This window comes from Telmatherina bonti, assembly GCF_933228915.1.
Source record: "Telmatherina bonti genome assembly, chromosome: 16".
NCBI classification, from domain to species: domain Eukaryota; kingdom Metazoa; phylum Chordata; class Actinopteri; order Atheriniformes; family Telmatherinidae; genus Telmatherina; species Telmatherina bonti.
In genome coordinates, this window is record NC_136614.1 from 7117029 (window position 1) to 7144970 (window position 27942).

Here is a 27942-nt window from a genome sequence, read left to right on the forward strand (position 1 = left end):
ATAAAACAAATTAAAGGTGTTCAAAGCATCTTAACAAAATACTTGAGATATATAAGCTGCTGAATAAATGTTTAGATCTAAATTAGTTGTTACAGGTATGTTTTACATCAGCTAAACACTGTAAAATGTTTTTATCCTGTCATATTTATGAATGGGGAGTGTTTGGGGTGCCTTGAACGCGGGCCTGATTCCATCAGACCTGGCAACCCGCCGGGATTAGAAAACACTGCTTCTGTCGGGAAGTCGGCCAGGACTCAGAAAAGTGGAGAAATGAAGTGGAAAAAGCCTGGAAAGTGAAGGAAAACATGCAGTTGTGAAGTCAGCTGATGGGGCAGAGCGTTTCTAAGCCGTGACACGTCGCGTGAAAAGGAAATTTCACGCGGTTTAGCTGTAAGTTGTTGGAAGCTAGCTGTTGCGGCGAAACTGCGACACCGACCTGAACTGGCCCCCCTCTCTGCGCATGCGCAGAAACTTGGCAGACTCCAGGTGATCCTGATAAAAATATGTCTGTGGTGTTTCAGGACGACAGGATGGCGGGTTTTCTGGCTCACCTGGAGGACCTGAGGCGGGGGCTGCAGGTGGACACCCTGCGGGAAGCGGGGCGGCAGTACCCGCTGTCCTGCTGTCTCCTGCTGGTCCTCATGTCTGTCACCGTGCTGCTCAACAGGTGAGGACCTGCATGGCGCGTGACAGGATGTTTATGTTATGTGTTGATTTAAATAACAACAACAAAGCAGCACATTTCAGATAACAAGCCTCCTAGGTCCAGGAATGAACCTGAGAACCGGTTCCATCTAGATCTTTAGTTCCTGTTTCATTAAAACCTGCAAAGATCCGACAGAAGACCCGGACCAGGACCTGGTCTCCATGGAAACCTGGCTGTCAGGGACAAGGCTGAGGTCGCGTGACCCAAGTACTGACACCAGAACCTGGACCTTTCCGGGTTCAACAGTCCAGAGCTTTAAGTGGAACAAAGTGGTGGTACTCCCTTAATGACTTGCTGTCAGTTTGTCGTGCAAATATGGGACAAAAACATACTTATATTTATTGTAGTACTACTATTACTATTATTATTATTGTAGTACTACTATTACTGTTATAATAGTAATAGTAGTACTACAATAATAACAGTAATAGTAGTACTACAATAATAATATTTATTGTAGTACTACTATTACTGTTATAATAGTAATAGTAGTACTACAATAATAACAGTAATAGTAGTACTACAATAATATTTATTGTAGAACTACTATTACTATTATTATTGTAGTACTACTATTACTATTATATTTGTTGTAGTACTACTATTACTATTATTATTATTGTAGTACTACTTTTACTATTATTATTATTGTAGTACTATTACACTTTTACTCTGTGAAACATGTTTCCCAGCATCAGGCCTGGTCCATAACACTTAATCTAGAAATAATCTGCATAAAAACTGACTAGCCGTACACTTAGTCTGCTGTAGTACTGTTGGTAGTACTACTGTAGTACATGACTGTTAGTAGTACTACTGTAGTAAATGACTGTTAGTAGTACTGCTGTAGTAAATGACTGTTAGTAGTACTGCTGTAGTAAATGACTGTTAGTAGTACTACTGCAGGAAATGATTGTTAGTAGTACTACTGTAGTAAAGGACTGTTAGTAGTACTACTGTAGTAAATGACGGTTAGTAGTACTACTGCAGGAAATGATTGTTAGTAGTACTACTGTAGTAAAGGACTGTTAGTAGTACTACTGTAGTAAATGACGGTTAGTAGTACTACTGTAGTAAATGACGGTTAGTACTACTGTAGTAAGTGACGGTTAGTAGTACTACTGTAGTAAATGACGGTTAGTAGTACTACTGTAGTAAATGACGGTTAGTAGTACTACTGTAGTAAATGACGGTTAGTAGTACTACTGTAGTAAATGACGGTTAGTAGTACTACTGTAGTAAATGACGGTTTGTACTACTGTAGTAAATGACGGTTAGTAGTACTACTGTAGTAAATGACGGTTAGTAGTACTACTGTAGTAAATGACGGTTAGTAGTACTACTGTAGTAAATGACGATTAGTAGTACTACTGTAGTAAATGACTGTTAGTAGTACTGTAGTAAATGACGGTTAGTAGTACTACTGTAGTAAATGACGGTTAGTAGTACTACCGTAGTAAATGACGGTTAGTAGTACTACTGTAGTAAATGACGGTTAGTAGTACTACTGTAGTAAATGACGGTTAGTACTACTATAGTAAATGACGGTTAGTACTACTGTAGTAAATGACGGTTAGTAGTACTACTGTAGTAAATGACTGTTAGTAGTACTACTGTAGTAAATGACGGTTAGTAGTACTACTGTAGTAAATGACTGTTAAGTAGTACTACTGTAGTAAATGACGGTTAGTAGTACTACTGTAGTAAATGACGGTTAGTAGTACTACTGTAGTAAATGACGGTTAGTAGTACTACTGTAGTAAATGACGGTTAGTAGTACTACTGTAGTAAATGACGGTTTGTACTACTGTAGTAAATGACGGTTAGTAGTACTACTGTAGTAAATGACGGTTAGTAGTACTACTGTAGTAAATGACGGTTAGTACTACTGTAGTAAACTACTGTTAGTAGTACTACTGTAGTAAATGACGGTTTGTAGTACTACTGTAGTAAATGACTGTTAAGTAGTACTACTGTAGTAAATGACGGTTAGTAGTACTACTGTAGTAAATGACGGTTAGTAGTACTACTGTAGTAAATGACGGTTAGTAGTACTACTGTAGTAAATGACGGTTAGTAGTACTACTGTAGTAAATGACTGTTAAGTAGTACTACTGTAGTAAATGACGGTTAGTAGTACTACTGTAGTAAATGACGGTTGGTAGTACTACTGTAGTAAATGACGGTTAGTAGTACTACTGTAGTAAATGACGGTTGGTAGTACTGTAGTAAATGACGGTTAGTAGTACTACTGTAGTAAATGACGGTTAGTAGTACTACTGTAGTAAATGACGGTTTGTACTACTGTAGTAAATGACGGTTAGTAGTACTACTGTAGTAAATGACGGTTAGTACTACTGTAGTAAATGACGGTTAGTACTACTGTAGTAAATGACGGTTAGTAGTACTACTGTAGTAAATGACGGTTAGTAGTACTACTGTAGTAAATGACGGTTAGTAGTACTACTGTAGTAAATGACGGTTAGTAGTACTACTGTAGTAAATGACTGTTAGTAGTACTGTAGTAAATGACGGTTAGTACTACTACTGTAGTAAATGACGGTTAGTACTACTGTAGTAAATGACGGTTTGTAGTACTACTGTAGTAAATGACTGTTAAGTAGTACTACTGTAGTAAATGACGGTTAGTAGTACTACTGTAGTAAATGACGGTTAGTAGTACTACTGTAGTAAATGACGGTTAGTAGTACTACTGTAGTAAATGACGGTTAGTAGTACTACTGTAGTAAATGACGGTTAGTAGTACTACTGTAGTAAATGACGGTTAGTAGTACTACTGTAGTAAATGACGGTTAGTACTACTGTAGTAAATGACGGTTAGTAGTACTACTGTAGTAAATGACGGTTAGTAGTACTACTGTAGTAAATGACGGTTAGTAGTACTACTGTAGTAAATGACGGTTAGTAGTAGTACTGTAGTAAATGACGGTTAGTAGTACTGTAGTAAATGACGGTTAGTAGTACTGTAGTAAATGACGGTTAGTAGTACTGTAGTAAATGACGGTTAGTAGTACTACTGTAGTAAATGACGGTTTGTACTACTGTAGTAAATGACGGTTAGTAGTACTACTGTAGTAAATGACGGTTAGTAGTACTACTGTAGTAAATGACTGTTAGTAGTACTGTAGTAAATGACGGTTAGTACTACTACTGTAGTAAATGACGGTTAGTACTACTGTAGTAAATGACGGTTTGTAGTACTACTGTAGTAAATGACTGTTAAGTAGTACTACTGTAGTAAATGACGGTTAGTAGTACTACTGTAGTAAATGACGGTTAGTAGTACTACTGTAGTAAATGACTGTTAAGTAGTACTACTGTAGTAAATGACGGTTAGTAGTACTACTGTAGTAAATGACGGTTAGTAGTACTACTGTAGTAAATGACGGTTAGTAGTACTACTGTAGTAAATGACGGTTGCTAGTACTGTAGTAAATGACGGTTAGTAGTACTACTGTAGTAAATGACGGTTAGTAGTACTACTGTAGTAAATGACGGTTAGTAGTACTACTGTAGTAAATGACGGTTAGTACTACTACTGTAGTAAATGACGGTTAGTACTACTGTAGTAAATGACGGTTAGTACTACTGTAGTAAATGACGGTTAGTAGTACTACTGTAGTAAATGACGGTTAGTACTACTGTAGTAAATGACGGTTAGTAGTACTACTGTAATAAATGACGGTTAGTAGTACTACTGTAGTAAATGACGGTTAGTAGTGCTACTGTAGTAAATGACGGTTTGTACTACTGTAGTAAATGACGGTTAGTAGTACTGTAGTAAATGACGGTTAGTAGTACTGTAGTAAATGACGGTTAGTAGTACTACTGTAGTAAATGACGGTTAGTAGTACTACTGTAGTAAATGACGGTTAGTAGTACTACTGTAGTAAATGACGGTTAGTACTACTGTAGTAAATGACGGTTAGTACTACTGTAGTAAATGACGGTTAGTAGTACTACTGTAGTAAATGACGGTTAGTACTACTGTAGTAAATGACGGTTAGTAGTACTACTGTAGTAAATGACGGTTAGTACTACTGTAGTAAATGACGGTTAGTAGTACTACTGTAGTAAATGACGGTTAGTAGTACTGTAGTAAATGACGGTTAGTAGTACTGCTGTAGTAAATGACGGTTAGTAGTACTGCTGTAGTAAATGACGGTTAGTAGTACTGCTGTAGTAAATGACGGTTTGTACTACTGTAGTAAATGACGGTTAGTAGTACTACTGTAGTAAATGACGGTTAGTACTACTGTAGTAAATGACGGTTAGTAGTACTACTGTAGTAAATGACGGTTAGTAGTACTACTGTAGTAAATGACGGTTAGTAGTACTGTAGTAAATGACGGTTAGTAGTACTACTGTAGTAAATGACGGTTAGTAGTACTACTGTAGTAAATGACGGTTAGTAGTACTGTAGTAAATGACGGTTAGTAGTACTACTGTAGTAAATGACGGTTAGTACTACTGTAGTAAATGACGGTTAGTAGTACTACTGTAGTAAATGACGGTTAGTACTACTGTAGTAAATGACGGTTAGTAGTACTACTGTAGTAAATGACGGTTAGTACTACTGTAGTAAATGACGGTTAGTAGTACTACTATAGTAAATGACGGTTAGTAGTACTACTGTAGTAAATGACGGTTAGTAGTACTACTGTAGTAAATGACGGTTAGTAGTACTGTAGTAAATGACGGTTAGTAGTACTGCTGTAGTAAATGACGGTTAGTAGTACTACTGTAGTAAATGACGGTTAGTAGTACTACTGTAGTAAATGACGGTTAGTAGTACTACTGTAGTAAATGACGGTTAGTAGTACTACTGTAGTAAATGACGGTTAGTAGTACTGCTGTAGTAAATGACGGTTAGTAGTACTGCTGTAGTAAATGACGGTTAGTAGTACTGCTGTAGTAAATGACGGTTAGTAGTACTACTGTAGTAAATGACGGTTAGTAGTACTACTGTAGTAAATGACGGTTAGTACTACTGTAGTAAATGACGGTTTGTAGTACTACTGTAGTAAATGACGGTTTGTACTACTGTAGTAAATGACGGTTAGTAGTACTACTGTAGTAAATGACGGTTAGTACTACTGTAGTAAATGACGGTTAGTAGTACTGTAGTAAATGACGGTTAGTAGTACTACTGTAGTAAATGACGGTTAGTAGTACTACTGTAGTAAATGACGGTTAGTACTACTGTAGTAAATGACGGTTAGTAGTACTACTGTAGTAAATGACGGTTAGTAGTACTACTGTAGTAAATGACGGTTAGTAGTACTACTGTAGTAAATGACGGTTTGTACTACTGTAGTAAATGACGGTTAGTAGTACTACTGTAGTAAATGACGGTTTGTACTACTGTAGTAAATGACGGTTAGTAGTACTACTGTAGTAAATGACGGTTTGTACTACTGTAGTAAATGACGGTTAGTAGTACTACTGTAACAGCCATAGTTTCTTTCCTCCCCATCCAAAGCACGTCTACTTCAATGTAAACTCAGAAGCGAGTGAACAACGTGACGCTGTGGAGCAATTTTTTAAATATTTTTTTAAAAATAAAAATCAACAAGTATAAGCTGTAATAAGTGGTGAAGTCGTAGGAGGGTACGCTGAATGTTGTAGAAAGCTGGTAAAAGTCCCGGTACGCAAAGGGTCAGGATTTAAAAGTGCCGGTACTGCGTACCGCTACGTACCGACCCACTTATCGCACTGCACCAGACTGACGGATCCGCCCCAGAACCCGGGTTTATTAGTTTTGTGTTGGAATTAATTTAATGTTTAAGAGATTTTTTTAACGACAATCCAACAAAATAAAGATTTTTCTGAATTTAAGACATGAAACGTTTAAAAGGAAGGAATTAAACCGAATCGGATCATTTAACTCTTCGTGGTCCAGCCGGCGTGACGCTCTGCTTCACGTCTTCAGCCTGGAGGACGTGAGGTCAGAAGCTTTGAAGCAAAACAGGTGTGAATGTAACAGATTTCAGCGTTTAGTGAAGAAATGAAGCATGAAGACGGAACAGCAGGTTCGTCGTCTTTAACCACCAGACGTTAATCTCTCTGCAGCTACCTCCACATCCTGATGATCTTCTGGTCGCTCCTGGCCGGCGTCAGCACCTTCTACTGCGCCCTCAGTTCTGAGTCGCTGCTTCCAAACATCTTGTTCACCGTGAAGCCGAGGAACAGAGTAAGTCGTCTTCTTGTGATCTTGTGATCGGCGATACGAGCTGAAATCAGCTGACGTTTCCGTCTCAAACAGCCCAAACAGCCGGAGCTGTTCCACCTGGGCCACAGCTGCGCCGTCTGCGGGAAGGTCAAGTGCAAACGCCACCGGTAAGTCTGCAGAGACCCGTTTCTGCTGGACGCAGAAGACGGACAGGTTCGTCCTCGGGTCTAATTTCAGTCTAACGGAGCAATTCCACCGAGATCCACCGGGGGGCGGCGCTGAGCTGTGTAGCATACACAAAGACCACAGAAGAAGAAGACGACACAGAAACAGTCAGACAAAACTCACCTGAACAACGAGTTAGGAACAGAAAGACGTGGGGAGTGGGGGGGTGCATGTGTATGTAGGTGTATAGGGGGGTGAAGGGTCATGATTATGAAGGGGGTAGGACTTCAGTGAGAGAAGTGGGGAGTTGTGGTGGTTTGTTCTAGGGTAGGTAGAATGGGAAGGGGTGTTTTGTGGTGGGCAGGGGGGTGAGTGGGATGTAGGGTTTTGGAGGTGGACTAAATGTTTGGCCGTGTATCTGTTAGAATGGGGGTGTGTGTGTGTATAGATGTATGTGTGGGTGTGTGTGTGTGTGTGTGTAGTTGTGTGGGTCTGTAGGTGTGTGTGTGTGTGTGTGTAGGTGTGTGGGTCTGTAGGTGTGTGTGTGTGTAGGTGTGTGGGTCTGTAGGTGTGTGTGTGTGTGTAGGTGTGTGGGTCTGTAGGTGTGTGTGTGTGTATAGATGTGTGTGTGTGTGTGTAGATGTGTGGGTCTGTAGGTGTGTGTGTGTGTGTGTGTGTAGGTGTGTGGGTGTGTAGGTGTGTGTGTAGGTGTGTGTGTGTGTGTAGATGTGTGTGTATACCAGGCTGATGGTGAGGGGGTGTGAATGTGTTGGTGTGTAAAGGAGAAGGCAATGCAACGTGTCTCTGGGTGGGGGCGTCTCCTAGGGGTGTGGGGGCGGTGGGCCCTTGGTCTGTCTCTCCTTCTCCCGCCCCTCCTCTTCTTTGCCCCCCCCCCCCCCCCCCCACACACTTTTGCATGTGGTTCGTTGGTGCCTTCTGGGGCCGGTGGCGGCTCCTTTATTGGGGTTGCTGAGGGCCCTGGTTGTTGGGGCAGCTGGCCTTCGGGGACCCCGGGAATTGGGGACGTGCCTCGTGCCGCAGGTGGCTCCTCTTCTTGAGGGAGGCGCGCTTCCCTCGGGACCTAAATCCCCGGACCCCCCTCCTTCCCTTCTTCCACCACACAGGCAGGGCGTTGGGAGGTGGACACGTTGATCTGGGTGGTGAGAGAGGCCATCAAGGTGGTCTCCATCGCTGCACCCAGCATCGGTTCACCTCCCAGTTTTAATTACACTTAGTCAACATAACACAAAAAACACACACTGACAACACATGGACATGTTTTGGGGGGGGGGCCATGCAGTGTGCGGTGGGCGGGGCTGCTTTGGTGGTCCCACTCCCAACATGATGTGGTTACTTCTTCCCAGTTTTAATTGCAAACAACACACACTTCACAATCATTCATAAGCTGGGAGGGAGGGGGTCACAATGGGGTCCTGCCACGCCCCTATTTCCGGGGCTGTGCCGGGGGGGTTTGGGCGGGGGAGTGGTGCTGTTCAGGGGGCCTGGGTCTGGGCTGGCCTGGCGGGGGTGGGACTGCTGCTGGCCCTGAGTGGTGCTGGATCGGCTGCATGTGTGGAGTGGTGGGGGGGCATTGACAGGGGTGGGGGGTAGTTGTGGGGCCCTGATCGGGGCCCTCCTATCCCCTGCTCCCCCGGGGGTATCTCACAGGGGACACGTTGGGAAAGAAAGGTGAGGGCGTGCAGGAGCCAATGGATGAAGTGGTGAATGAATGTTAGGGTGGGGGTGGGGGGGGGGGATCAGGGTGAAAGAATTTAGGAAAGTGGATGGCTGCTGGGATAGGAGGAAGGGGGGGGGGGGGGGGGGGGGTGTATGTGGGGTTATGTTGGTGGTACGGGGGAGTGATGGGGTGGGTGTACAATGAGGAGTGTGAATGTGGATAGAGGGGTGTAGGGAGGTGTGTGTGTGTGTGTGTAGAGTGGGGTATGCGTGTATGGAAGAATGGATGATTATAGAGGGAGCAGGGATGTGTGTGTGTATAAAGAACGGGGGTAGGAGAGTGTGAGTTTGAGCGTGTGTAAGAGAATGGGTGGATAGGGTGTGTTTAAGCAGGAAGTGTGTGTGTGTGTATGTGCACATGTGTGTGTTTGTGTGCGTGGGTGCGTGGAGGGTCTTGGTGCTCGGGGAGCGCTGCTGGTCCACTGGGGTGCGGCCTGGCTGCCGCTCAGTGGCGGTCTGGGGATCCCGGCCCTCCGTCGGTGTGGGCTGGGCCCTCTGCCTGCGGGGGTGGGGGGTTGCTTCTGGGCTCTTGGGGCCGTGGGGCCCGCGCTCTGTCTGCCCTGGGTGGCCGGTCCTCGCTGGTCCGGTCCTGCTGGGGCCTGTTCCCCCTGACTGCGGTGGACTCATATATATATATATATATATATATATATATTTTATATATATATATATATATATATATAAAATATATATATATATATATATATATATATATGAGTCCACCGCAGTCAGGGGGAACAGGCCCCAGCAGGACCGGACCAGCGAGGACCGGCCACCCAGGGCAGACAGAGCGCGGGCCCCACGGCCCCAAGAGCCCAGAAGCAACCCCCCACCCCCGCTGGTTATATATATATATATATATGTGTGTGTGTGTGTGTGTGTATACGTGTGCCTGTATGTGTGTATATGTATACATCTGTAGGTTGTTTTCTTTCTTTTTGTTTTTGGGTTATTTTTTAGTTGGTTTTTTTCCTCTCCCTTTATCTCACTTTTCTTATGAGGTGTTTTTTCCTCCTTTCTCTTTCTGTCTTTCGTCTGTCCTCTCCGGTCCAGCAGTACAAACTCTACAATACAAACAACAATACAAAATAAATATAGAAATAAAATAAAAATTCAGAAAGTCAAGGGGATCATTATATCTATAAAGCTTCCCTTGGCAGAGAAAATTTGCTCAGCAGAACATCCAGACCATCATTCTGCTGCCTAAATGCTGGACAAGACAAACAAAAATAAAAAAGGAACAGAAAGACGTCACGCTTTTCTTCTTCTGGTGTTTTTGGACGTTGCGTTCAGAACTCAGCGCTGCCCCCTGGTGTATAAACTGGTGTAACTATGGCAACGTAAAGACGGCGTGGAAGTTAGGGTCAGACGTACGACAGCAGAAATGGGTCTCCAGTCCTCAGACCTGTTCCAGCGTTTCATCCGGCTGGTTTGTCCTCAGGCCGACGCTGCTCCTGGAGAACCACCAGCCGTGGCTGGACTTGAAGCTGCATTCCAAGGTGGACGCCTCCATCGCCGAGGTACGTCAGGCGCCGCCTTCAGGAGTCTTTCATGCTGACACGAGCTTCCATGTGACGGTTTCTCACCTCCTCCTCCTGCAGGTGTTCGAGCTGGTTCTGGAGAACTTCGTGTACAACTGGTACAGGTGAGAGGAGACCCCAACGGCGTTTGCCGAACAGGTCTGACGAGTTCAGGCTCGTTGTAGGAGTGGAAATTTCCATGGACAGCGCTTTTCCAAAGAAAACTACAAACATGGACGCCTGATTGTAGGAACGTCCACATCCAGTCCTGGACCTCTACGATCCTGCAGCCTTTAAATTCTTCTGATTTATGAATAAAGTTTGGTTTGACGACTCCGCCATGCCACAATCAGACGAACCCCCCCTTCATCCACTAGGGGCTGCAAAACAGAGCAAATCCCCATAGACTCCCATGTTAAAAAGTCCAACTTCACAGCAGAAATAAACATGTTTACAACAGAAATAAACACGTTTACAGCAGGAATAAACATGTTTACAGCGGAAATAAACATGTTTACAGCAGGAATAAACACGTTTACAGCGGAAATAAACACGTTTACAGCGGAAATAAACATGTTTACAGCAGGAATAAACATGTTTACAGCAGAAATAAACACGTTTACAGCAGGAATAAACATGTTTACAGCAGGAATAAACACGTTTACAGCGGAAATAAACACGTTTACAGCGGAAATAAACATGTTTACAGCAGGAATAAACATGTTTACAGCAGAAATAAACACGTTTACAGCAGGAATAAACATGTTTACAGCAGGAATAAACATGTTTACAGGAGAAATAAACACGTTTACAGCAGGAATAAACATGTTTACAGCAGAAATAAACATGTTTACAGCGGAAATAAACACATTTACAGCGGAAATAAAGATGTATACAGCGGAAATACACACGTTTACAGCAGGAATAAACACGTTTACAGCAGGGATAAACGTTTACAGCAGGAATAAACAAGTTTACAGCAGGAATAAACAAGTTCACAGCAGGAATAAACATGTTTACAACCTGGTACAAAAATCCATTTTAGGTTTAATAGCTCAGGTTTACCTTCATGACAACTGTGGGGGGAGTGAATTTTTTTCTAACTCTCCCGTTTAAAAGTAATTTGATCTCGAAGTTCGGCATATTTAGGGGCGTGTCCTTTTGATTGACAGTTACTCAATCTCCCGCTTCAAGTCAGAAGAACGTAGAACAACCGCGGTTTTTAGCCGGTTAACAACGTGACTTAGCTTTAGCCCGCTTACCTCCGCTGGTTAGCTCCTGTTATCTCCGGGTTAGCTCGGTTAGCTCTTAGCTACAGAAAGCTCGGAGTTCGCTCGATGTCAATCATCCACCATGACGCCCACAGCCCCCCTCTCAGCTCCACCTCTTTGCCCATATTTGTATTTTCCGGGCGAGACGACGCGCATGCCCCTGCCAAGATGGTGATGGTAGGAACCGCCCACCGAGCTTCAATTCAGCTCTTTAGAAACCTACGGTGACGTCACGGAGGCTCCGCCCATTTCTATATACAGTCTATGGACGAACCGCTTGTTACCAGGCGTCTGCAGACGTGTGAGGGAAGGGATTCAGGCATCTTGGAGACGAGATGCATCCAAAGCAGAGTAGTCCAGCTCCGGTCCTCAGTCTTGCAGGTTTTCCATGTCTCCCTGCTCCAACACATCCAAAGGATGAACGGGTAATTAGTAAGTCAGGTGTGTTGGAGCAGGGTTATATGGTAAACCTGCAGGACAGCGGCCCTGCGGAGCTGGACTAAAGGCTGCAGGATGGTGGAGCAGCAGGACCGGACCCTGACCCAGCATGTTGGTCTCATGTAAACCACTATGGCGACATGTCTACGGCGCTCGATCGTCTCTGCAATAAGATGAAAAGAAACGTTCAACAGATCCAGAAAAAACCTGAAAAATTAAAAAAAAAAAAAAAAAGAATTTAAGTCTTTAAAGCATCCAGACAGTCAGGTGTTCATGTCTTCTGTTTGCTGTGTTTCCGGGTGGAAAGCAGAAGCTTTTCTACACGTATCGATCTCAGCAGCATGTTGCATGAAAACATCATGCGATGAAACTGGTTTCATGCCTTTAGACTCTGACCTGATGACCCGACAGGCTGTCAACGTGTTGGAGCTTTACGGAGAATGGGAAAACTCACGGCGGCGTCTCCTGGTTGCAGGGACATCACGGACGACGAGGCGTGTCTGGACGAAGTGAGGATGACCTTTCGCTTCTTCACATCGGTGCTCGTCCGCCGAGCTCAGAAGGTGACGCTTTAACACTCTCTACCTGAAAGCAGCCGGCAGGTCAGATGCTTGTTTCCACGGCGACGAGGACATAAATGTGTCCATGTTTTCAGCCGGTAGAGCAGCTGGAGGAGACGTCCAGACTCTGCACGCACACAGATGAAGAACAAGTTAGATCTTAGAGCCAGAGGTGGAAATTCCTGGTCCAGAAAGTAAAAGTCCAGTCCGGCAGCTGTTCCGACCAAACCAGCTAGATTTAATGAGCTGAGTTTATCTGTCAGGTAAACCAGCTGTTAGTGAAAACACCTGTTCTAGATGTACAGGTAGATCCAGAAACATGGCAGGACTTCTCTGGACCAGGAGTCGCCGCCTCTGCTGAAAGGTGAAATTACTCACACCTGCAACGCCGCTTTTCACCACCAGATGGCGCCGCAGACAGCACACTTTCATCGCCTCCTTCTGAGTGAACGCAGGTTCATCCGTCATTTTCCTGAGCAGAAGAACCGACTGCAGCGGGATAAACCGTCTGACCCGTTAGAACCGGTCTGGCTCCCGGCAGCGCTGCAGCATGTCGTTTCAGCGTCGTCATGGTAACACGCTGCCGTCACATCGCAGGAGGAAGGTGGGCTTGGTGTGTCGCTGACACACAGGTCAGTTTGTTTAAACACACCTGGTGTTCCACAGCGTGGAAGGAGACGGTAGACGTGAGGTCAGCGCGGGCTGACAAGATGGCAGCGGAGCTTAGAGGCCTCCTGTTGAAGATTCCTCCACGTGTTTCCACGGCAGGGTGAGAAGACACGTCAGCGTTTTACTCTCCTGCAGAGCTGTGCAGCTGGTTACGACAAAGAGTCGCACGTGTTGCATACCATACCATATTTATTTCTAAAGCACTTTAAAAACAACAAACAGCTGACCAGAACCAGCTTAAGAAAATAAAAGAACGATAAAATGGTCAAATAAGAGATACATGGAAAAGAACAGTTTAAAATAAACTCAGTCTTGCTAAAATGCCAAAGAATAAAAGTGTGTTTTTTAACGGCTTTTAAAAACAGCGAGGGAGTCTAACCTGCAGAGGAAGCTGCTCCAGATGTTTGGAGCTGGAACTGAAACGGCTCCTCTGGTTTTACCGCATCTGGTCTAAGAGCGCGTTGTGGTGTGTAGCGGTGCAGCAGGTCGGCCAGGTAAGGAGGGCCGAGGCCGTGGAGACGCATCGATCTGTCGGGCTGATCCGTTTCAGCAGCTTGGCTTGTCTGCTCTGAACGCCGCTCGCTCAGGCTGCACGTGTCCCGATGTGTCTGCAGGTGGATCTTCCCGCCGTCTTCGCTGACAAAGTGATGAAGGCCGTGATGAAGCACATCGACATCTTTGCGAAGGCCCGAGCGAAAGGTAGGAAGCCGTTTGAGGCGCTGCAGATGAAGCAAAGCGGAAAGCTTGAGCTGTTCTGTTGGCAGTGAGGAACGGCGAGGATCTGCAGCGCGCCGCTCTGGACGAGTACGGCGAGCACCTTCACGTCGCTCTGCGCACCCGGAAGGACGAGCTGTTCTACCTGCGGAAGCTGACGGAGATGCTGTTCCCCTTCGTCATGCCTCCCAAAGCCACGGACTGCAGGTGTGTGTGGCGCAGCCGGCCGGCGGCGTGGGGAGACGCGGTGAAACTGTCAGCTGCTTGTCTTCCTGCAGGTCTCTGGCTCTCCTGCTGCGCGAAGTCATGGCGGGCTCCGTCGTCATGCCGACCATGGACTTCATGGCCGACCCTGTGAGCACACACACTCAGAGTTGGATCATTTTGTTGATCACAGTGACTGACAGCGTGTGTGTGTGTGTGTTGCAGGATACAGTGAACCTCATGGTGCTCATTTTTGTCGATGACACTCCAGTAAGTCAGGCAGTATCTGTGAGTACGGTGCAGCAAAAGGGACAAAATTCCGCCGGAGGTTTTCTGGCTCCTCGGACGTGATTTTTGTCCCTTCTGCTGCACCGTACCTGATGTGACGAAGGTTTTCTCTGACTTCCGGATGTTCTGCGTCTCCAGCCAGAAGCGGCCACAGAACCTCCGTCTCCGTTGGTCCCGTTTCTACAGAAATACGCAAACATGGGGAACAAGAAGCCGTCGGTGAGTGACGCGGCGGCTCGGTGCGGATTTCCTTGCCGTCGACCCAACGCTCCTCTCTTTCCTCCGCAGGTCCTCAAGCTGGAGCTGAAGGACATACGGGAGCAGCAGGACCTCCTCTTCCGCTTCATGAACTTTCTGAAGCAGGAAGGAGCCGTGCACGTGCTGCAGTTCTGCCTCGCCGTGGGTAAGTCCTGCTCGGCGCCCTCGTCTGGCCTCGTCCTGTTCGCCGTAACCATGGAAACCTCCCGTCTCCCAGAGGAGTTCAACGACAAGATCCTGAGACCAGAGCTGAGCGACTCGGAGCTGCAGCGTCTGCACGGCGAGGTGCTGCACATATACGAGACGTACTGCCTGGACGAAAGCATCGACAAGATCCGCTTCGAGCCGCCGATCGTGGAGGAGATCCGGAACGGTGAGTCCGCTTCGGTCCGAACAATTCACCGTTCGTCCCATCAACAAGTCGTCACAAGAAAACTAATCAGTAATTTCATAAAACAAAGTCTTTCCGGATGACGACGGGAATTTAGCCTGGACTCCTGACCGGATCTGACTGGTTTGTGTCTTCCTTGTAGTCGCCAGAGGTCCGGCCAGCGGCGTGGTGAGGCTGCAGACGACGCCCTGCCTGTTCGAGGCGTACGAACACGTCCTGTCCCTGCTGGAGACGGTCTTCACGCCCATGTTCTGCCACAGCGACGAAGTAAGAAGCTGCCGCTGAAACACCCGCTGCACGCGGACTCACCCGCTGCACGCGGAAACACCCGCTGCACGCGGACTCACCCGCTGCACGCGGACTCACCCGCTGCACGCGGAAACACCCGCTGCGCGCGGACTCACCCGCTGCACGCGGACTCACCCGCTGCACGCGGAAACACCCGCTGCACGCGGACTCACCCGCTGCACGCGGACTCACCCGCTGCACGCGGAAACACCCGCTGCACGCGGAAACACCCGCTGCACGCGGAAACACCCGCTGCACGCGGACTCACCCGCTGCACGCGGACTCACCCGCTGCGCGCGGAATCACCCGCTGCGCGCGGACTCACCCGCTGCGCGCGGAAACACCCGCTGCGCGCGGAAACACCCGCTGCGCGCGGACTCACCCGCTGCGCGCGGACTCACCCGCTGCGCGCGGACTCACCCGCTGCACGCGGACTCACCCGCTGCACGCGGACTCACCCGCTGCACGCGGAAACACCCGCTGCACGCGGACTCACCCGCTGCACGCGGAAACACCCGCTGCACGCGGACTCACCCGCTGCACGCGGAATCACCCTGCTGCACGCGGACTCACCCGCTGCACGCGGACTCACCCGCTGCACGCGGAAACACCCGCTGCACGCGGACTCACCCGCTGCACGCGGAATCACCCTGCTGCACGCGGACTCACCCGCTGCACGCGGACTCACCCGCTGCACGCGGAAACACCCGCTGCACGCGGACTCACCCGCTGCACGCGGAAACACCCGCTGCACGCGGAATCACCCGCTGCACGCGGAAACACCCGCTGCACGCGGAAACACCCGCTGCACGCGGACTCACCCGCTGCACGCGGACTCACCCGCTGCACGCGGAAACACCCGCTGCACGCGGACTCACCCGCTGCACGCGGACTCACCCGCTGCACGCGGACTCACCCGCTGCACGCGGAAACACCCGCTGCACGCGGACTCACCCGCTGCACGCGGACTCACCCGCTGCACGCGGACTCACCCGCTGCACGCGGAAACACCCGCTGCACGCGGAAACACCCGCTGCACGCGGACTCACCCGCTGCACGCGGACTCACCCGCTGCACGCGGAAACACCCGCTGCACGCGGAATCACCCGCTGCACGCGGACTCACCCGCTGCACGCGGAAACACCCGCTGCACGCGGACTCACCCGCTGCACGCGGACTCACCCGCTGCACGCGGAAACACCCGCTGCACGCGGAAACACCCGCTGCACGCGGACTCACCCGCTGCACGCGGACTCACCCGCTGCACGCGGAAACACCCGCTGCACGCGGACTCACCCGCTGCACGCGGAATCACCCGCTGCACGCGGACTCACCCGCTGCACGCGGACTCACCCGCTGCACGCGGACTCACCCGCTGCACGCGGAAACACCCGCTGCACGCGGACTCACCCGCTGCACGCGGACTCACCCGCTGCACGCGGACTCACCCGCTGCACGCGGACTCACCCGCTGCACGCACACTGCTGCTGCCGCTAACCCTCCTGTCTTTGTTCAGTACTTCAGACACCTGCTGCGGGGAGCCGAGTCTACAGCCAGGAGCTCCAGGATCAGCAGGTGGGTCAGATGGCAGGGGGGCGGAGTCAGCAGGTGGCAGGGGGGCGGAGTCTTGCTGCCAGGTAGCAGTAGCTGCAGCTGGAGGCGCCGCTTGTCCTGCACATCGGTTCAGAAACTCGTCAGGCTGATTTATTTCCTTTTACGCTCAAACAAGACGAATAATTAAATAACGGATCAGAATTAATTAGAGCACCGGGTCGTCCTCTTCGTCCGGACCCTCCGGCACCGGGTCGTCCTCTTCGTCGGGACCCTCCGGCACCGGGTCGTCCTCTTCGTCGGGACCCGCCGGCACCGGGGCGTCCTCTTCGTCGGGACCCTCCGGCACCGGGGCGTCCTCTTCGTCCGGACCCGCCGGCACCGGGGCGTCCTCTTCGTCGGGACCCTCCGGCACCGGGGCGTCCTCTTCGTCCGGACCCTCCGGCACCGGGGCGTCCTCTTCGTCCGGACCCTCCGGCACCGGGGCGTCCTCTTCGTCCGGACCCTCCGGCACCGGGGCGTCCTCTTCGTCCGGACCCTCCGGCACCGGGGCGTCCTCTTCGTCGGGACCCGCCGGCACCGGGGCGTCCTCTTCGTCGGGACCCTCCGGCACCGGGGCGTCCTCTTCGTCGGGACCCGCCGGCACCGGGGCGTCCTCTTCGTCCGGACCCTCCGGCACCGGGGCGTCCTCTTCGTCCGGACCCTCCGGCACCGGGGCGTCCTCTTCGTCGGGACCCGCCGGCACCGGGGCGTCCTCTTCGTCCGGACCCTCCGGCACCGGGGCGTCCTCTTCGTCCGGACCCTCCGGCACCGGGGCGTCCTCTTCGTCCGGACCCTCCGGCACCGGGGCGTCCTCTTCGTCGGGACCCGCCGGCACCGGGGCGTCCTCTTCGTCGGGACCCGCCGGCACCGGGGCGTCCTCTTCGTCGGGACCCGCCGGCACCGGGGCGTCCTCTTCGTCGGGACCCTCCGGCACCGGGGCGTCCTCTTCGTCGGGACCCGCCGGCACCGGGGCGTCCTCTTCGTCGGGACCCTCCGGCACCGGGGCGTCCTCTTCGTCGGGACCCGCCGGCACCGGGGCGTCCTCTTCGTCGGGACCCGCCGGCACCGGGGCGTCCTCTTCGTCGGGACCCTCCGGCACCGGGGCGTCCTCTTCGTCGGGACCCGCCGGCACCGGGGCGTCCTCTTCGTCGGGACCCGCCGGCACCGGGGCGTCCTCTTCGTCGGGACCCTCCGGCACCGGGGCGTCCTCTTCGTCCGGACCCTCCGGCACCGGGGCGTCCTCTTCGTCCGGACCCTCCGGCACCGGGGCGTCCTCTTCGTCGGGACCCTCCGGCACCGGGGCGTCCTCTTCGTCCGGACCCTCCGGCACCGGGGCGTCCTCTTCGTCGGGACCCTCCGGCACCGGGGCGTCCTCTTCGTCGGGACCCTCCGGCACCGGGGCGTCCTCTTCGTCGGGACCCGCCGGCACCGGGGCGTCCTCTTCGTCGGGACCCGCCGGCACCGGGGCGTCCTCTTCGTCGGGACCCGCCGGCACCTGAAGTTTCTGGTACTGATATGTGATCGGATGTTCACGCCGCAAGATTCCCGTCCAGCGCCGCCATCAGATTAATCTGGATCCCGTCCTGCGAACAAAGCAGAGGCGTTTCACCAGAAGCTTCCGGTCTCTCTGCTGAGGCTGCTGGACGGAAACGTTGCACGCCTTCTGCAGGATGTTCTGACCCGGCCCCTCAGAGGGAAGTGATCCCGACCCGAGCGGCTGCTGGCGTTTCACTTGCTTTTTGTCTGTCTGATGCAGAAACACGTCCAAGCGAGGGGAGTCGTTTGGGATCAGCAGGATCGGAAGCAAAATCAAAGGCGTGTTCAGGAGCACGACGATGGAGGGCACCTTGCTGCCGCCAAGCGCCATGACCGACGCCGACACGGTGAGAAACTTCCCGAGGAAGACAGGAAATACTTTTACAGGCACATAAAAGCACAAGTAGAGACCTGAGGACTGGATCGGGGCAATGTAGAACCCTAAAAGCTCCTCTAGATCCGCCCTGAAGTCTGTCTCTTCTACCATCATCATCATCATCATCAAGACCAGCAGCGTCGAACTGGGATGGTCATGTGACCCTCCAGCTGGTCTACGGAAGTTTTCTATCTGTCCAGGAGGTTTACAATCCAGATGTAGTGTTTATTCAGAGACTCTAGATGGTAAATCCACCATTATTTATCACATCTTCATCACCATCACTACCATGTTGCTAAGAGACATCTTTTTCCACCTGGACATGATGATGAAGACACTTCCTGTCAGACTTTCCACCAATCAGAGAGCTTAAACTGACGGTAACGTCCAATCAGGAGCAGCCAAAGATGTGATGAGAAAAGCAGGAAAATAATGATCCTCTGGTTGCTCTTTATGCTGCTTTATTTTCCATCATTTTAGCCTCAGAATCTGACAGCTGAGGGTGGAACATCATGTTTCCATGGAAACGTCATGTCTCCATGGAAATGTGATGCTGACTGGGGTACAGCAGGAATAAACACGTTTACAGCAGGAATAAACATGTTTACAGCAGAAATAAACATGTTTACTGCTTGGTACAAAGATCATTTTCGGTTTAATAGATCAGGTTTACCTTCATGACAACTGTGGGGGGAGTGAATTTTTTTCTAACTCTCCCGTTTAAACGTAATTTAATCTGGAAGTTTGGCATATTTAGGGGCGTGTCCTTTTGATTGACAGGTACCCGATCTCCTGCTTCAAGTCAGAAGAACGTAGAACAACCGCGGTTTTTAGCCGGTTAACAACGTGACTTAGCTTTAGCCCGCTTACCTCCGTTAGCTGGTTAGCTCCTGTTATCTCCGGGTTAGCTCAGTTAGCTCTTAGCTACAGAAAGCTCGGAGTTCGCTGGATGTCAATCATCCGCCATGACACTCGCAGCCCCCCTCTCAGCTCCACCTCTTTGCCCATATTTGTATTTTCCGGACGAGACGACGCACATGCCCCTGCCAAGATGGCGATGGTAGGAACCGCCCACCGAGCTTCAATTCAGCTCTTCAGAAACCTACGGGAGACGTCACGGAGGCTCTGCCCATCTTTTATGTACAGTCTATGGTTCCTACTAACGTGGAGCATTAAGGTTGGAGTCCTCGGCTTGAGTTTGAGGTTCTCCCTGCAGGTGGAGGAAGCAACTGTCGTCATGGAGGACGACTCCCCTGCCGAGCCGGTCAGCACGCCGGGGATTCAGAGGAACCTGTCCGCCTGGAGCATCACCATCCCCTACATCGACATCTATGATGATGAGGTGAAAAGGGAGAAGATCCCCGTCTTCTGCATCGACGTGGAGCGCAACGACCGGCGAGAAGGTGGGTGAGCTGGGAGGGTGACGGGACGTCTGCTCCTCAGGCCAGATGACGTGATCTGTTCGTCTTCTCCTGCAGTCGTTCAGGAAACTGAGAGGTGGTCGGTCTTCAGGAGATACCTGGAGTTTTACGTCCTGGAATCAAAACTCACCGAATTCCACGGTAACCAAACCTGCGTGTCTACGTTTCTGCCGCGTTCCCTGCAACTGGTTTCATCTGGTTTCATCTGGCTTTCAGGCACGTTTGCAGACGCACAGCTTCCGTCCAAAAGGATCATTGGACCAAAGAACTACGAGTTCCTCGAATCGAAAAGGGAAGAATTTGAGGAATATTTGCAGGTGGGAGGATGCTTGCAGATGGAGTTTAACCACCTGAGATGTTGCACAGCGGAACATGTGCATTGTGTTTGTGTCTCTGTTTAGAGGCTCCTGCAGCATCCGGAGCTCCGCTACAGTCAGCTGCTGGCAGACTTCCTGTCTCCGTACAGCATGGAGTCTCAGTTCCTGGACAAGATGCTGCCTGACGTCAACCTGGGTACGTCAACGTCACTGTTCCCCACCATCCCTACAGACAGGGTTGGCGTTCATGCAGCACTCATGCAGATGTTCTCGTTGTCCTCATTTTGTTTTCCAGGGAAGATTTTCAAGTCTGTTCCAGGGAAGCTGATAAAGGAGGTGTGTCCTCTGCAGGGGGGGGGTTTTCCTGGAACAGATTGGAGAAAAATCTCCTCAATCTGCTTCCTGATGGTCAAATCAGATTACTATAATAATCTGATTTGACAAGTTTACAATCTCTTCTGAAATACAGTTCTCCAAACATCCACACTTAATGGAAGTGACTTCCTGTAAATCTGAAAACATACGGTTTACTGGACATTAAGGAGCCTACGTTCTTAGCATTAGCTGCTAAACTGAGAGCCTACGTTCTTAGCATTAGCTGCTAAAGTGAGAGCCTACGTTCTTAGCATTAGCTGCTAAAGTGAGAGCCTACGTTCTTAGCATTAGCTGGTAAACTGAGAGCCTACGTTCTTTGCATTACCTGGTAAACTGAGAGCCTACGTTCTTAGCATTACCTGCTAAACTGAGAGCCTACGTTCTTAGCAGTAGCTGCTAAAGTGAGAGCCTACGTTCTTAGCATTAGCTGCTAATGTGATAGCCTACGTTCTTAGCATTAGCTGCTAAAGTGAGAGCCTACGTTCTTAGCATTACCTGCTAAAGTGAGAGCCTACGTTCTTAGCATTAGCTGCTAAAGTGAGAGCTTACGTTCTTAGCATTAGCTGCTAATGTGATAGCCTACGTTCTTAACGCTAGCTGCTAAACTGAGAGCCTACGTTCTTAGCATTAGCTGCTAAGGTGATAGCCTACGTTCTTAACGCTAGCTGCTAAACTGAGAGCCTACGTTCTTAGCATTAGCTGCTAATGTGATAGCCTACGTTCTTAACGCTAGCTGCTAAACTGAGAGCCTACGTTCCTAGCATTAGCTGCTAAGGTGATAGTCTACGTTCTTAACGCTAGCTGCTAAACTGAGAGCCTATGTTCTTAGCATTAGCTGCTAATGTGATAGCCTACGTTCTTAACGCTAGCTGCTAAACTGAGAGCCTACGTTCTTAGCATTAGCTGCTAATGTGATAGCCTACGTTCTTAACGCTAGCTGCTAAACTGAGAGCCTACGTTCTTAACACTAGCTGCTAATATGACCTAATAGACCTTCTTCCACTCCTGAGGTGTGGGCATACTCATCCCCCGCTGACTCTGTTGTTGTACATTGGGGAGAGGGACGGCTGCTGCCACCATGACCCGACCCCGGATAAGCAGAGGAAAATGGAAGGATCGATGACTTTATTTCTTCACAATTGAATCTGATCAGATCTGTTAGATGTTTCAGTGGCGACCATGTTTCCTGTAACCAGCATGGCTCAAACTGTTTCTATGTGTGGAACTGACTCACGTACGTTCTGCAGCGAGGACAGAACCTGGATCCGTTCCTCCAGTCCTTCTTCAACTCCTGCGAGTCGCCCAAACCCAAACCCAGCCGACCAGAGCTGACCGTCCTCAGCCCGACTGCAGAGAACAGCAAGAAGGTAAAAACGAGCCAGAACTGGAACTCCTCAGACTCTCTGGCTCCAAAACTTCCAGTTTGTCCTGTCTTTTCCTTGCAGCTCTACACCAACCTGTTCAGGAATAATGCCAACCTGCCCGAAGGCCCTGAACAGAGAGCCAACCCCAACTGCTTCATGGAGATGGTTCCCGTGGACGGCATGTACGACTACATGATGTTTGTCGGTGAGCGAGGACGATTGTTCTGCCCTGAGTTGAAGCTTCAGCTTTAAAATCAGATCAGCTGCTGCAGGAATAAAACGTTCCCCTTCAGGTCGGGTGGTGTTCCGCATATCGGACTGGCTGCATCACTTCCTGGCAGCAGTGAGGATCCTGTTGAAGAACACGTTTGAGGCCTACATGGACCAGTACATGCAGTCCAAACTGGAGCAGATCCTCCAGGAGCACCGCATGGTGTCCCTCATCACGCAGCTCAGAGGTAGGAAGCTGTCTCAGACATGGTGGATTTAAGGAAGGCTCCTCCCTAAAATCTCCTTGTTGGTTCGTCTTGTGTGGTTTAGACGCTGTTTTCTGTGAGAACAGCGAGGAACGAACCGCGGAGGACAAACAAATCCGAGCCAAGCAGACGTTTGAGGAGATGATGAGGTATCTTCCAGGTCAGTATTTTTACCACTAAGATGTGGCGGTGAGAGCTTCCTGTGGGACTCTCCACCAATCAGAGAGCTGAGAAGAAAGAACATCTTGTTTTCTGGGTTTGAAACATAAATATTCACATCTGAAGTTCCCACCAGCTCACTGGACTCCCCGTCTTCTTCCCGTCCTCGTCTTCGTCCTCGTTCCCATCTTTGTCCCCGTCTTCGTCCCCGTCCTTGTTCCCGTTCTCGTCTTCGTCCCTGTTCCCGTCCCTGTCTTCGTCCCCGTCCCCGTCTTCATCCCCGTCCCTGTCTTCGTCCCCGTCTTCGTCCCCGTTCTCGTCCCTGTCTTCGTCCCTGTCTTCGTCCTCGTCCCCTTCCCCATCCTCGTCCCTGTCCCCATCCCTGTCTTCTTCCTGTCTTCGTACTCGTCCCCTTCCTCATCCACATCCCTGTCCCCGTCTTCTTCCCCGTCCCCGTCTTCGTCCCATCCTCGTCCCCTTCCTCCTCCCCGTCCTTGTCCCCGTCCTCATTCCCGTCTTCGTCCCTGTTCCCGTCCCCATCTTCGTCCCTGTTCCCATACCCGTCTTTGTCCCTGTTCCCGTCCCCGTCTTTGTCCCCGCTCCCGTCCCTGTCTTTGTCCCCATCCTCGTTCCCGTCTTTGTCCCCGCTCCCGTCCCCGTTTTTGTCCCCATCTTTGTCCCTGTCCTCGTTCCCGTCCTCGTTCCCGTCTTCGTCCCTGTTCCCATCCCCGTCTTCGTCCCTGTCCCCGTCCTCGTTCCCGTCTTCGTCCCTGTTCCCATCCCCGTCTTCGTCCCTGTCCCCGTCCTCGTTCTCGTCTTCGTCCCTGTTCCCATCCCCGTCTTCGTCCCTGTCCCCATCCCCGTCTTCGTCCCTGTCCCCATCCCCGTCTTCGTCCCTGTCCCCATCCCCGTCTTCGTCCCTGTCCCCGTCCTCGTTCCCGTCTTCGTCCCTGTTCCCATCCCCGTCTTCGTCCCTGTCCCCGTCCTCGTTCTCGTCTTCGTCCCTGTTCCCATCCCCGTCTTCGTCCCTGTCCCCGTCTTCGTCCCTGTTCCCATCCCCGTCTTCGTCCCTGTCCCCGTCCTCGTTCCCGTCTTCGTCCCTGTTCCCATCCCCGTCTTAGTCTCCGTTCCCGTCTTTGTCCCCGTCTTCATCCTCGTCTTCGTCCTCGTTCCCATCTTTGTCTTCGTCCCCGTCTTCGTCGCCATCCTAGTCTCCTCAGGTCGATGCCTTCACTGTACCTCAGGACATCAGAGTTGTTTAAAGCCAAACACTCGTCAGTTTTATAGGAAACTTTTATAGGAAACTTCACGATGTGAATGAATTATTCTCCACCAGTTTCTGGAATTTTCTTTTGTTTTGATGCTGAAAAATCCAAAGTCCGCACCACAGGCTCCAGCGTTGGAATGTAAAACAGCTGTTGTCAACGGTGGACCGTATATGAAAGATGGACGGAGCCTCCGGCGGTAAAAAAAAAAAGTTAAGGCTGTGAAGTGCAAAAACCTGCAGTTCCCCCTTCATCCACTAGGGGCTGCAAAACAGCGCAAATCCCCATAGACTCCCATGTTAAAAAGACCAACTTCACAGCAGGAATAAACATGTTTACAGCAGGAATAGACATGTTTACAGCGGAAATAAACATGTTTACAGCGGGACTAAACATGTTTACAGCGGGACTAAACATGTTTACAGCCGGACTAAACATGTTTACAGCGGGAATAAACATGTTTACAGCAGAAATAAACATGTTTACAGCAGAAATAAACACATTTATAGCAAAAAAAAAATGTTTCCAGCAGGAATAAACATGTTTCCAGCAGGAATAAACTCGTTTACCGCAGAAATAAACACCCGCTTACCTCGATTAGATTCTGTTAGCTCCGGGTTAGCTCGGTTAGCTCTTAGCTACAGAGATCTGTAGATGTCAATCATCCTCGACACATAGCCCCCCTTTCTTTGTCCATATTTGTATTTTCCGGGCGAGACGACACGCATGTCCCTGCCAAGATGGTGATGGTAGGAACCGCTCACCGAGCTTCAATTCAGCTCTTCAGAAACCTACGGGTGACGTCACGGAGGCTCCGCCCATCTTTTATATACAGTCTATGATGGAAACACAGAACAATACAAAGAAGGTGAAGCTTGATTTTAACGCGTCTGCGTCCCGCCGGCTGGTTGGTGCGTTCTGACAGGTCAGAGCCAGCGCTGTCACCACCATCACCTCCACCAGTTTAGTTTCAGGCTGAAACATCGGCTTCTGAGACGAAGTGCAGAGAGAGTTGTGCGGAGGAGATGGATGGAGTCTCAGAACCGAGACGCGGTGGTTGGATATCTGGACTTGGACCACATCCCGTCTTTTTAATGGTCTAAAACGTCTCCTTTGTGTGTCAGATCTAGTGGGGAAGTGCATCGGTGAAGAAAACAAACACGAAGGCATCCAGCTCCTCTTCGACTGTCTGCAGCAGCCGCTTCTGAATAAACAGGTAACCATGGAGACGGCCGGCGGCTTTCTAAACCTTAATACCAACATTTGGATCTGATTCCAGAGTTTGGACATCATGGCTTCCTGAGTCATGTGACAAATGAAAGTCATCTTATTGGTTCATTGTGGTCTTCCTTCTTTTATAAAGCACAGGGATGCATTTAGAACATGAGTCAAACACTGGTACCTGAATAGTAATAGTAATCCTAGGGAAGGAGTAAAGTAATCCTAGGAAGTAGTCAAACACTGGTACCTGAAGGCATCGCGATGCCTTAGAGGGCCAGCTGACATCACACAGCAGAAGAGAAAGATCATAAAAAAATTCTACACAGAACCCGGATCTAATCTGGGTCCAAGAGAGGGACGGATCCCCCCCGGAACCCGGACCTAATCCGGTCCGAGAGAGGATGCCCGATCCTCACATGAGGTCCACTGTGAGGAGGACCATCCCTCCTGGCTCAGCGTCTCCTCTGACTGGAATGTTTGTCCTCTGCAGATGACCTACGTCCTGCTCGACATCGCCGTGCTGGAACTGTTCCCTGAACTCAGCAAGGTAAACGGCAGCCGGTGGAGGAGAACCACGCTGCAGGGCGACCTGTAGCTACCAGCTTCCAGATATCAGTTTTCTGTCAGCGAACATGATGAACGTCAGATTCCTCCTCTTCTACTCTGTAACACGATGAATGAAGGAAATCTTCCCCACTATGATGATTACATACATGTTAGTATCAACACACACCTTACTGATACATTAAATCCTCTAGGAACACGTTAAGACGTGCAGAGGCTGCCTCCTCCTGAAACACATTACTGTAGACCTGAACACAGTAATCCCAGTAAGCGGTAAAGTAATCCTAAGGGAAGAAGTAATCCTAGGAACCAGTAAAGTAATCCTAGGGAACCAGTAAAGTAATCCTAGGGAAGTAGTAAAGTTATCCTAGGGAAGTAGTAATCCTAGGGAACTAGTAAAGCAATCCTAGGAAACCAGTAAAGCAATCTTAGGGAAGTAGTAAAGTAATCTTAGGAAAGTAGTAAAGTAATCCTAGGAAAGTAGTAAAGTAATCCTAGGAAAGTAGTAAAGTAATCCTAGGAAAGTAGTAAAGTAATCCTAGGGAAGTAGTAAAGTAATCCTAGGGAAGTAGTAAAGTAATCCTTGGGAAGTAGTAAAGTAATCCTTGGGAAGTAGTAAAGTAATCCTTGGGAAGTAGTAAAGTAATCCTAGGAAACCAGTAAAGTAATCCTAGGAAACCAGTAAAGTAATCCTAGGAAACCAGTAAAGTAATCCTAGGGAAGTAGGAAAGTAATCCTAGGGAAGTAGGAAAGTAATCTTAGGAAACCAGGAAAGTAATCTTAGGAAACCAGGAAAGTAATCTTAGGAAACCAGGAAAGTAATCTTAGGAAACCAGGAAAGTAATCTTAGGAAACCAGGAAAGTAATCTTAGGAAACCAGGAAAGTAATCCTAGGAAGTAGTAAAGTAATCTTAGGAAAGTAGTAGAGTAATCTTAGGAAAGTAGTAAAGTAATCTTAGGAAACCAGTAAAGTAATCTTAGGAAACCAGTAAAGTAATCTTAGGAAACCAGGAAAGTAATCCTAGGAAGTAGTAAAGTAATCTTAGGAAAGTAGTAAAGTAATCTTAGGAAACCAGTAAAGTAATCTTAGGAAACCAGTAAAGTAATCTTAGGAAACCAGTAAAGTAATCTTAGGAAACCAGTAAAGTAATCTTAGGGAAGTAGTAAAGTAATCCTAGGTTTCGATGAGACGAACATTCATCTGATTTCTTCAACATGAAGTAAAAAGTTCCTGCCGCCTCGTCGGCTGTGATGAAGAGGAGAACCTTCATCTCTGTAAAAAGAGAATTAAATGTTTAATAAGTCCGGTTGTGGTTGATTGACACGTCCATCACCATGGAGACGGCATTTGTCTCCATCAGTTGGACATCTCATCCGATTGGCTGATTGAGAGCTTACAGATGTTTGTGTCCTCATCAGGGATCAAAGGAAACCTTCATCGTGTGATGATGCTGGACGACTGAGGACTTCGCTACATTCCACTTCCTGTTTCGCACTAATAAACTTATTTATTGATCTTTCTGCAGTTTGATGTCTTTTCTTTCTGCTCCGCCTCCGCTCCACGTCTCCAGTCCAGGTCTTGTCCAGTCCAGTTTCCCAGTTCCTTTCCTCCAGTTCTGCTGAAGCAGACCCGTCTCGCCCAGTCGTCATGTCACATCTAGTCCTGGATCCTGTCTTGTTCCGTCCCATCTGGACTCCTTTTACCCCGTCCACCGTCTCATCCTGTCTTGTCCCATCATATCATGCGATCACACGTCATCTCATCTCGTCACATCCCGTCATTTCCTGTCCACACGGGATAAAAGAGACAAACACGTTATTAACGATAATAACTACAGTAACGTACAGAACAGTTTATATGACAGTTAACTCG

The 27942-nt window shown here is 49.5% G+C and overlaps 1 protein-coding gene across 7 annotated transcripts; it reads left to right on the top strand.

Annotated features, from left to right (window-relative positions):
- Positions 1–214: 214 nt before the first annotated feature.
- On the top strand, positions 215–27586 carry LOC306767845 (sorting nexin-14-like). 7 transcript variants are annotated; one of them, XM_079255984.1, is made up of 29 exons: positions 215–390; positions 522–667; positions 6800–6920; positions 6993–7066; positions 10243–10321; positions 10403–10446; positions 12506–12593; positions 13874–13958; positions 14024–14180; positions 14252–14327; positions 14403–14447; positions 14604–14684; positions 14754–14868; positions 14941–15096; positions 15257–15381; positions 16919–16977; positions 18752–18878; positions 20124–20310; positions 20386–20469; positions 20545–20645; positions 20730–20841; positions 20941–20981; positions 22268–22387; positions 22466–22589; positions 22678–22842; positions 22925–23020; positions 25409–25500; positions 25996–26220; positions 27489–27562. In XM_079255984.1, the coding sequence occupies exons 2-28, from the start codon at positions 531–533 to the stop codon at positions 26098–26100; spliced, it is 2796 nt and encodes a 931-aa protein (XP_079112110.1). In that variant the 5' UTR covers positions 215–390; positions 522–530; the 3' UTR covers positions 26101–26220; positions 27489–27562. The 7 variants fall into 7 exon arrangements, with proteins under 7 accessions (XP_079112110.1, XP_079112109.1, XP_079112108.1 ...); XM_079255983.1 differs by having other exon boundaries at positions 14604–14868; XM_079255982.1 differs by having other exon boundaries at positions 14754–15096.
- Positions 27587–27942: the final 356 nt, after the last annotated feature.

What these genes read in the sequence shown, in the direction of transcription:
- LOC306767845 (XM_079255979.1), top strand. Translation starts at nt 531, where the DNA reads ATGGCGGGTTTTCTGGCTCACCTGGAGGACCTGAGGCGGGGGCTGCAG. An exon ending in CCGTGAAGCCGAGGAACAGA is followed by an intron (nt 6,921 to 6,992) that starts GTAAGTCGTCTT and finishes CGTCTCAAACAG; the next exon opens with CCCAAACAGCCGGAGCTGTT. An exon ending in TCGTCCGCCGAGCTCAGAAG is followed by an intron (nt 12,594 to 13,873) that starts GTGACGCTTTAA and finishes ATGTGTCTGCAG; the next exon opens with GTGGATCTTCCCGCCGTCTT.